This window comes from Lithobates pipiens, unplaced genomic scaffold, assembly GCF_037356315.1.
Source record: "Lithobates pipiens isolate NorthernLeopardFrog02 unplaced genomic scaffold, aLitPip1_a1.2 Scaffold_19, whole genome shotgun sequence".
In the NCBI taxonomy this organism is placed as follows: Eukaryota; Metazoa; Chordata; class Amphibia; order Anura; family Ranidae; genus Lithobates; species Lithobates pipiens.
In genome coordinates this window covers 44,497,887-44,509,302 of record NW_027507764.1, presented here as the reverse complement: position 1 = coordinate 44,509,302, position 11,416 = coordinate 44,497,887, and the positions used below count along the sequence as shown (strand labels likewise).

At 40.0% G+C, this 11,416-nt stretch overlaps 1 protein-coding gene across 1 annotated transcript in view; it reads right to left on the bottom strand.

The window, feature by feature from the left end:
* Nucleotides 1–735: 735 nt before the first annotated feature.
* The window catches only part of MEOX2 (mesenchyme homeobox 2), a 154,199-nt gene continuing 143,518 nt past the window's right edge, over nt 736–11,416 (bottom strand). The window contains exon 3 of the mRNA XM_077490702.1: nt 736–10,382. Coding sequence (XP_077346828.1) covers nt 10,158–10,382 — 225 coding nt within the window. The 3' untranslated portion in view covers nt 736–10,157. The remainder of the gene's footprint in view (nt 10,383–11,416) is intronic.

Genomic DNA, 11,416 nt, shown 5'->3' with positions numbered 1-11,416 from the left:
TCAGGCTAACTCTTTCTGATTGAAACCCTTGACCTAACCATATAAAAGAGAGGGGGGGAGAGGAGAGTGAGTCACTGCTCTGACTCCAAGGGGTTGATTTACTAAAGGAGTAGACACTTTGATAGAAAACAAACTTGCTAAACTGAATTTCTTAGATAAATGAATAAGGTCCAGCGGTGTTCACTTTCAATCATCCAGTTATGTGCAAGCACAAACCACAAACCCTTTTTTTTAATTTCCTTTGCATATGATTACCTTTTTTACCACCACCCCCTCCCTTTGGAATGTAAGCTCTACGACCAGGGCCCTCCTGTACCTTTTGTATTGTACTGTAATTGTGTTGTCCCCCCTATACATTGTAAAGCGCTGCGTAAACTGTTGGCGCTATATAAATCGTGAATAATAATAATCATGAATAATGATTGGGTTTTCAAAGTAAACTTAAATTTACTATATTCACAATGTAAACATTCACTTTGCAATTTGAACATGATCTTCTACTCAAGTAAATCAACCCAACTCATTCAGCTTGAGCTCCTGAGGTCTAAAAACAATAAGCTTTTTTTTTTTTTTTTTTACTAAAGGAGATCTGCAAAAGCTTCACCTGTTGACTATAAATACATTTCCCATGGAATATTTCAGATAAAAGAAAAAAAAATAGAAAACAGTTTGGAATGTTTTCTTTTTAGTCCTATCATAACGATCACTTTTGATGAATAAACTTCACAAACTCTGTGTAGTTAAAAAGGATGAATTTTATTGAACATTTTTTTGAACATTTTTACAAAGTACAAACAATTTTTTTTGCTATGTCTTATTTTGTTTTTGGTAAATGAGAAGGAATTTTTAATGCATACATACTATTTACAAAGCCAAAGTATAAACTCGGCTAGTCCATACTCCTAAAACATTTTAAAGCCGTTTGCTTTGTGTAAACCATTATTTCATTGCCTGTAAGAACGGTAAGTAGACCCTAAATGGACTCCCCAATTCAGCATTACCATGGTGGCCATTTTTTTTTTTCCATTTGCGTGTTGTTGACATCTATACAAATTGAAACACTATTTCCATCGATAAAAAATAAAAAACAAGGCTAGAAATGCTAATAAAATGGAGCAGAAATGTATTTTTTGAAAGCTATACAATTTTATCCCGAAACATGTAAAACATTTTTACTATGGGTTTCTTTGGTACATTTTTGCCATGAATTAATAAAGTATTTTAAATGAGAATTGTAAAAATTTACATTTTTAGAATATGTTTAAAAAAATATGAAATTTTTACACAGGTAAGAACAATTGAATAAATGAGTTTTCATTGCATAAAATGATTAACTTCAAAATTATGGTTCATTTTTTAAGCAGAAATGGTGAACTTGTTTTGATGTAAATTCAGCAAAGTTTCAAATTCTGTTTTTATTTATAATTTAGATCGCCTGTGTTTTTTGGGTTTCAATGCAAATGTCGGATCCTTTAATTTGCTTAAAAATTCTGTATAATTAATATAGTTTAATAAATGTATTCCACTTTATTATTAAGTATTCTTATTGAATACGTTTGTTGTTAAGGCAGGGTCGGATGATTATTTTGAAATAATACAATCTAATGAAAAATCCTAGTCTCCCAACAGCTCCATAAATGTTTCAAATTGAGTTGCTCTCCCTATCACTTGATCCTGGAGGAGACTGATTATCTCCAGAAAAGTGGTGCATATAGTGGAGAGATCAATAATAAAAAAAAAAATCTAATATCTCAGAATGCGACTTTTCCCTAAAATGTATATACATAACCACAGGTTCATTCATCATCATCCTTATCCACCTGGTTGGATGCAAAAGTGCAAGGGGAACATATAATCATGAGTAAATCCATTTCATGGTAAAAGAAAAAAAAACTAAGTGTAGTTAAAAAAAAAACAAAATAATAAAAAAAAAAAACAATTGAGAATCTGTACAAAAGTATACTGCTGTATTGGGAGCTAAAGTCACTAAAGCGATGAGATGTGTATTTACAGAAAAAAATAATTATTATGCTTTTCATTCTTTTTTTTTTTTTTTCTTCATTTAATGTTTACATTATTTCCAGCATGTCGGAACAACTCTTAAGTACAATTTTTTTTTGCCAGAATTAAAACAAAATGTTTACTTCTTTGGCATATTTTTTTAGAATTACATCACTGAAGTTATTAAAACTATTTTTGAAAAAAATAATACTAGGACTGTTTAATGTTTGTCTTAAAGAGGTTTTATTTGCCAACTGGAAGCAAACAGTCCAGCCACTGAATCACCAATAAAAATTATGTTGTTGAAAGGGAGCACCTTGTACATCTAGATTTTGGATTGTTCGGTTATTAAAAAAAAAAAAAAAAATGATACAAAGAGCCAGAATTAATTTCCATGTATGGCTATTATGATTTTTTACATTTTTTTTGTATAGGTTAACTTTCTACATATTTTTTTCCTCTTTAAAACAGCAAGCCTAGACAAAACGTTCCAGGAAAAATAACACAATTCTATATTGAAAGAAGGGTCAACTGAACCTACCTCCTCAAAGGTAACAGTGGCCATGCAACATTGCTCTAGATCCAAGCATTTAGTGAGGGACCATGCTATCCTCCCAGTCTAGGGAAAGGGGATGAGAGAAAAAGGGAGCAGATAAAGTGCAGGAGGAGGCCCAGCAGGAATTGGGTGGATTGGGAAGCATTGGGTTACTGGAGTTCAGGTGGGAAAATGGAGACGGCAAGTGGACAGGAATGGGGGTGGTGAAGAGTTGAGAAGAGACAATATAAGGAGGAGGCTGGAGTGTTATATAATTATAATGATGATGTAATTATCCTGCTGTTTAAAGTGTTTGTAAAGACATTTTGTTTCTGGATAGAATAGAGAAGGGTTTGACCTTTTTTCTAATTTTTATTGGCCACTGGGGAAATTTGCCCCTCAATTAGCCCCTTGTTACCACTGTCACTAAGATTGAAAGTGAGAGAAAATCCAAAAATTGTCATCAGAGCAAGAGGTCAGGAAAAGCCCCTCCAACAATGTCACCTGCTCCTGTGGCAACGTTCTAAGACGGGAATTCTGTTCTCTTTGAAGAGATTTCCTCTTCTTTCCTGTTGTGTTTCCAGGACAGGAAGTTAAGGATAATCTCACTAGTTGGACGTAGACAACAAAAATACTAGGGTGGTACCAAAAGCAAAGCAAATGTGGCCATAATTTTTTAACATGAATATACAGAGGTCATTCAAATTTCACGTTAGTAGAGTAATGCCGCGTACACACAATCGAATTGTCCGGCGTACTTAGTCCGGCAAACAATCCGGCGGATAGTCCGGCGGACTTTCTACCGAATGGACTTGCCCACACATGGACACACAGAAAGTCCAGCGTTTGCTAGCACGATGACGTACAGAAACGGGACTAGAAAAAGGAAGTTCAATAGCCAGTAGCCAATAGCTTCCTTTTCGTACTTGCTTCTGAGCATGTGTCATTCTTAGTCCGCCGGACTAGCATACTGATGAACGTATTGTCCGCTGAAACCCAAGATTGGACTGCAAAGATACTTTCTAAGACCGCCGGACTTTACGCTGAGAAAGTCCGCTGAAGACCACACGCGATCAAATTGTCCGGTGAATTGCGCCGGACAATTTGATCGTGTGTACGCGGCATAACTTTTCCTCTATAGCAGACCTTCTCAACCTTTTCAACACAGAGGAACCCATGAAATAACTTTCTGGTCTCAGGGAACCCCTGTTAAAAATGACTATATCTACATCTCATGATACATTAGTGTGATGGCCAGTGGGAAGAATGCTCCCTACATATGTGGTCATTGGGAAGAATTCCCCCCTTTCAGATAGCTAAAAAGATCATTGTTGTCTTTGGGGACCTGTCTGAGAGACAGAGATTGGTCACTGCTCAAGGAGTCCCTAGCAGCCTCTGGAAGAGCCATAGGGTTCCACAGAACCCCGGTTGAGAAACTCTGCTTAATAACTCTTCTGCTTCTTTTTCATTGCAGGTAAACAAGTGGAATCCAAGCAGAAGCAACTAGCCATGATTGAGTTCTTGATGAAGTGGTGCAGGCTGTCTGAAATCCACAGAAGACTACAGAATATTTATGGAGATTACACCATTTAATCTTCTTCATCCACCTGTGCACATTTCTCCTACAAATGAAATATAGTACATTGAAAAAGTATTCATAAAATCATATTGGGATTTTATATGATAGACCAACACAAAGTGGCACATAATTGTGAAGTGGAAGGAAAATAATAAATGGTTTTCCAAAATTTTTACAAATAAATATCTGAAAAGTGTGGCCTGCATTTGTGAAAATGGACAAGCGGTCTGTAATCATCCGATCCCCCCATAGGGGAGCGCGGACTCTCCGACAGATCCCTGTTGAGCAAGCGGATGCTAAATACAGACAGCCCCATATCAAAGAGGCCTATGGGTCTTGTATGCAATCACAGCTTTCGGTACAACCCTCCTAACTTGGCAGAGGTCTTATGCCGTGTACACGCGATCATATTTTCCCACGGGAAATGGTGGATGTGAGTTTGTTGGCGGTAAGTCTGACCGTATGTACGCTCCATTGGACATTTGTTGTCGGACTTTCCGCCAAACAAATGTTGGCTAGCAATCTCTCAAATTTTTCGCCAACAAATGTGTGTTGTCGGACTTTCCGATCGTGTGTACACAAGTCCATCGGACAAAAGTCCAAAGTACAAACACGCATGCTTGGAATCAAGGACGAGCCGGAAGCACTTGGTCTTGTAAAACCAGCGTTCGATACCACGTACGTGTTGTACGTCACTGCGTACAAGACGTTCGTAAATTGTTGGCCAACATTTGTGACCGAGTGTATGCAAGACAAGTCGGAGCCAACACCCTTCGAACAAAATTCCACGGTTTTATTGTCGGAAAGTCCGATCATGTGTATGCGGCATTGACCCTTCAATACACTAAGTTTGAACTTTACATAAAATTTAGAGACTAGGAAGATGCAAGGATTTTATGGCCTGGTGCAAGTAGGCTATGGGTCACATATGCAAGTCACAGCTTTCGGTACAGCCCTCGTAACTTGACAGAGGTCTTAACCCTTCAATATTTTATCTAAAACACAAAGTTTGGGCTTTACATACAATTTAGGGGCTAGGAAGATGCAAGGATTTTATGGCCTGGTGCAAGTAGGCTATGGGTCACGTATGCAAGTCACAGCTACAATTGTACAATTTCTGTGTATTCTTTTTGAATTTGGATTGTTTGAAAAAGAATATCTATGTGGCTGACCATTTTAAAGCCTAATTAGTAATAATAAGGTCCTCCAAATAGCTGCATTACTAATTAGTAGCCAGCTTTGTACATGCGTTATTTCCTGGTTAAAATAGTTGCAGATTTAAATGAAATTTCCTCTTATGCAGCATTTTTTCAATGGCTTCTTTGTTTTACATCCGGTAGACCACATCATTTGTGCAATTAGCACCAAATAAGAAAATAAGACTTTCAAAGGTGAAGGAGAAGAAAATAGAAGAAGAAGAAATTCGAAACTTTAAAAAACGTTAGCTTCAACAATGTGATTTTTGTTTTCTTGTAAACGTCAGTGCAAGATAAAAGCAAAGTAACCTGACCATACCATAGTCAGCATATTCATATTCTTATGTATTGGAATGTTCCAAACCAATTATATTCTTCGTCAGTGCCGGGTCAAGGCTTTGGCAATTAAGGCAAAGGCATCCTGCTGTCCCCCTTCCCTTGGACACACAGCGTTCATAACATTTTACATATTAAATATTTTCTTTTCTTTTTTTTTTTTCCATTCAAAAATAAATCACAAAAACATAACTGATGTCAACTAAAGTTCTTGGATCTTATTCAATGGCAAGGTTTAATTATTAAGTGAGTTAACCCATACTAAATGTCGGAGCTTACCTACTAAAGCCTACTCAATATCAAAATGGCTTTTAAGAACTAATGCACTTAATAATTAACACACCTTATTGAATTGGAATCAATGTACTTAAAGGGATTGTCCATTTACAAATTGATTGTATGGCTTCAAACATGCTTGGGACAAACATAGATCTATAGAAAAAAAATGTGCAGACAACTCGGTCTTTTTTCTGCCGTGACTAAATTGAATTAGCATGAACTGTTTTTAGTTGTTTTGCCGCTAGCATTAGTAAATAGATAGGGAGGTATAGTATATTTTATTTTTTACATTTTTTTTTCTTTTCTTTTCTTCAGTTGCTTCCTGGTTTCTAGCCATGGCCAAAATTATCTCATACATCCCAGAAGTTTTCATGGGCATTTTTTTCCTTTAATTTGGAGGAGGGGTTGAGGGACTTCTCAGTTAAGCACACCCTCCTGCCTGCATGCCTGAGCTAATGGCAGGTGGATTTCATGAAATAAATGCTACATGAATCATCTGCCCTTACTCAAGATGGTTTGAAATGCCAAGTGGGGTGTTTTTTAAAAGTGATTTCTCAACAAAATAAAGCACGGAGACATGGATGGATGGGGGAGTTTGGTCTGAATATTAAAACAAATGAAATATATATTTTTTGGTTTGGTTTGTGGTGTAAAGGAAAATATATATATTTTATTTATACTAATCTTCTTGGGTACAGCTTTGTAGCACCTGAAAAGTCCCGGCGTTGTGATAACAGAATCTTATGCTCTAATATTTGGAGGTTGCGGTGTATTTTTTTTTTGTGGGCTGGTCCAATGACAGATTTATGGAGTTTGTTCTTTGTCTTCAACCTTATGCCCTGTACACACATTAGTAGTTTCCAATAACAAAACTTATGCCCCGTACACACGAGCGGACTTTTCAACATCCAAAGTCCGACGGACTGATTCCGTCAGACTATTCGATCGTGTGTGGGCTGCAACGGACTTTTGATTCACCAAAGTCTGACGGACTTTAGAATATGGAACATGCTTCAAATTTTTCCGACGGAACTCCGCCGGACCCGGTCCCTTCGAAAAATTCGCTCGTGTGTATGCTATTCCGACGGACTAAAACCGACGCTAGGGCAGCTATTGGCTACTGGCTATGAACTTCCTTATTCGAATCCAGTCGTACGTCATCACGTTCGAATCCGTCGGAGTTTAGTGTGATTGTGTGTGGCCAAGTCCGCTCAGCCGAAAAGTCCATCAGAACTCTGTCGGAACTCCGGCAGAACTCCGGCAGAACTCCTTCGGAAGTCTGTCGGACATAAGTCCCCTCGTGTGTACGGGGCTTTAAGGATTCCAATAACAAAAGGATTTTTTTCCGAAGGATGTTGGCTCAAACTTGTCTTGCATACACACAGTCACACAAATGTTGTCAGAAATTCCGATCGTCAAGAACGTGGTACAAACACGTACGACGAGCCGAGGAAGATTAAGTTCAATAGCCAGTGCAGCTCTTCTGCTTGATTCTGAGCATGCGTGGACTTTTGTGCATCCAAATTGTGTACACACACTCGGAATTTCCTACAAGTTTTGTTGTCGGAAAATTTGAGAGCCTGCTCTCAAACATTTGTTGGCGGAAATTCCGACAACAAATGTTCTATGGTGTGTTCTATGGACCAAACACACCAAACTTTCCGACAACAAGCTCACATGCAACATTTGTTGTTGGAAAATCCTGTCGGGTGTACGGGGCATTAGAGGGTCACTCCACCCAAAATGTTTGTAAGTTTTTGGCAAAATGTTGGAGAGTTAAACTGGGAGTTTCTTTTATCTTTCTAGGTTGGCTGATGGGTTCCCAGATTTGTACACCAGTTGTGACTAGGGATGAGCTCAGTGTTCGAATCGAACGCATGTTTGACTCGAAAATCGGCCGTTCATCTGTTCGGCGAATTCAGAACTTTGTGGACCGTTCGCACCAAATTCGCCCACAAAGGCCCACAATGCACTACGCCATCGCAGTGCATTGCTGGCTCATGATTGGCCAAGCATGCACTGTGACCTTGCATGCTTGGCCAATCACAGTGCCGGCAGCGTGGAGAGCCATAATTGGCCACAGGCAGGATGCCTGTGGCCAATTATAGCTCAGGGGGTTTAGTACACGCCCCACACTATATAAGGCTGCCAGAGCTGCGGCCTTGTGTAGTGTGTTCCGGCGTGCAGGGAAAGAGCTAGATAGGCAGGGACAGTGTGTTTTTTTCTCATCCTAAAGGTAAAGTGGTGTTGTGTGCCTCCAGCACAGTATACACCTCTATCTACTCTTTATTGTTGTTTTTCTCTAATTAAGGCATCTGCAGGAGTTAGTGGGTGTTGTGTACCTCCAGCACAGTATACAGCTGTATCTACCCTTTATTGCTGGTGTTCCATAATAAAGGCATCTGCAGGAGTTAGTGGGTGTTGTGTGCCTCCAGCACAATATACACCTGTATCTACCCTTTATTGCTGGTGTTCTCTAATACAGGCATCTGCAGGAGTTAAAGTGGGTGTTGTGTGCCTCCAGCACAGTATACACCTGAAGATACCCCTTATTGCTGGTGTTGTCTGTTGCATATCTTGTATATTAGCCTTTAAATTTAGCACTTTTGATTTCGAACGTTCGAGTCCCATAGACTTTAATAGGGTTCTAAAGTTTCTTATGAATTTTAAGGTCAGTTGGAAGGTTCTGGTGCGAACCGAAGCGGGGGTGTTCCGCTCATCCATAGTTGTGGCCTTTACTAGCGGCTCCTACCATCCTAGCTGCATATTTTATATTTGTTTTACATTATAGTGCAGGGTTCTCCAAATGTTTCAGTATAGAGGCCATGTTGTAAGTTTTACAAATATTTGTGGGCAATAAAAATCCCCATCAGAATCCCTCTTAGAGTCAGGGTTCCCTATTACAGTCCCCACAACAGTCAACTCTTACATCAGGGTTACCATTAGAGCCCCCCTTACAGTAGGGTCCCAATCATAGTCTGCCTTACACTGGGGAACCCCCTTACATCAGAGTCCCCATCAGAGTCTTCCCTTACAGCATCATAGTCCTCCTTACATCAGGGACACTGTCAGAGTTCATCATATTCCCCTTTACTTCAGGGTTCCTATAAGAGTCTTCTTTATATTAGGGTCCACCTCAAAGTCCCTGTTTACATGAAGGTCCCTATTAGAGTCCCTCCCTATTTTAGTGTTACCTATCAAATTCCCCCCTTACAGCAGGGATCCAGTCAGAGTCCATCCTTTTAGCAGGTTCTCCATCATATCCCCCTTTACTTCGGGGTTCCTATCAGAGTCTTCCTTACATCATGGTCCACCTCAAAGTCCCTGTAAACATCCAGGCCCCTATTAGAGCCCCTCCCTATATCAGGGTTACCTATCAAATTCCCCCTTACAGCAGGGACTCAGTCAGAGTCCACCCTTTTTGCAGGGTCCCCATCATATTCCCCCTCACATCAGGGTCTCATCAGAGTAACCCCCCCCCCCCCGCAGGATCTGCAATGAAAGGGGTTCAAGCATAGACCATGGGAAGCCTCTGATGACCTTTATCCTCAATTTGTGCACATTGAGGATATGCCACTGACCATAACTGAGGTCACCCTTATTATAGTGAATGTAAGAGGAAATGCTGGAACACATAGCAGTGGGCAGGAACATCCGAACCTCAAATGCATACAGAGACAGGGTTTGAAATGACCACAAACATATTTCACTTTTGGAGTGTCAAGCCAAGGGATTACTCAGCCTACCACCGGCCCACCTAACTGTCCCATCAGGCTTTTATCATGGTGAAAACATAACCAAACATCCCTACTTCTGCATTCCAAAAAAAATGTATTCTAGAAAAGTAAAGAGTTGGCAGATTTCAATGAGGAGAACTTGAGAAGGAAGGTTGAGAGGAAATATGGAAGGTTGGTGGACTATAGATGTAAAACAGTTACAGGACAAAAGCCAATAGAATAATATCTACTGGAGATAGACAATCCCTTTAAGACCTTTAGGATTCAAATTAAATCTTTCTTCTGCCTTTTTTGTCCTTATCCCGGTCCGGTTCCTCGTCAAAACATTAACAATTCAAGAGTAAGACCATAGTGTAGTCTTTAAAGGAAGTCTTCCTTGCAGAAAACGTTCAGGTCAGATCCTGAAAATCTCCGAGCCGGTCTTTGCCGTGTTACTTGTCTTTCCTGAGAACAAATCTGGTTTGAAAGTCACTTTACGTTAAAAAAAAAAAAAATCACAAGTGAGCATGTTCAGAGCTCTGATCGCTATCATGGCTATCATCGTTGGCTAGTGAGTCAGCTGTGTGTTGGAGGCCCGCGGCTCCAATGCCGGAGAGCTCGGAAGGTAGTAGAGTTCCCTTTTTCACATTGACTAGTTCCTTCTCTCTGGCTGCAGCTCCCTGCTGTCCTCCTTTCACTCTCTTCCATTTCATCCTGCGATTCTGAAACCAAACTTTTACCTGTAGAAGAAAAAATAATACATGTCAAGATTTTCCTCCACTTTTTTCCCCAATGTTAATGGTCATCAATACAAATAGAGAGAGTAAATCTCCCAAATTGGTACACAGACAGCAGAAAAAAACTGACAGGAGTTCTAACCTCTCTCCAATCTATCCAAAATTGTCCTTTAAAAAATTTTTTCAAGGAAAAATAAAATTCACCACTAACATTTCATAATATCCAGATACACTATATTACCAAAAGTATTGGGACACCTGCTTTTACACGCTCATGAACTTTAATGGCATCCCAGTCTAAGCCCTTGTACACACGATCGGAGATTCCGACGGAATGTGTCCGATCGGAGCGTTTTGTCGGATAATCCGACTGTGTGTGGTCTTCATCGGACTGTTTCCGTCGGAATATCCGTCGGACCAAATTTTCCAACTTGCCGGAAATATTTTCCGACAAAATGCTCCGATCGGACATACTCCGATCATGTGTAGAGAATTCCGATCGGTCAAAGTGCCATGCATGCTCAGATCAAATTCCTACATCAAAGCTATTGGCTACTAGCATGAACATAGTCCCGTCGTAACGAAATAACGTCATCACGTTCTGAACGATCGGACATTCCGACAACTTCGTCCGACTGTGTGTATACAACAGTTTCGGACAAAATCCGTCGGAACAAAATCCGTCGGACAAAATCAGACGGACAAAATCCGACGGATTTGGTTGTCGGAATCTCCAACCGTGTGTACAAGGGCTTAGTCTGTAGGGTTCAGTATTGAGTTGGCCCACCCTTTGCAGCTATAAACAGATTAAACTCTTCTGGGAAGGCTGTCCACGAGGTTTAGGAGTGTGTCTATGGGAATGTTTGACCATTCTTCCAGCAGAGCATTTGTGAGGTCAGGCACTGATGTTGAATGAGAAGGCCTAGCTCTCAGTCTCCGCTCTAATTCATCCCAAAGGTGTTCTGTTGGGTTGAGGTCAGGACTCTGTGCTGGTCAGTCACATTCTTCCACCCCAAACTCGCTCATCCATGTCTTTA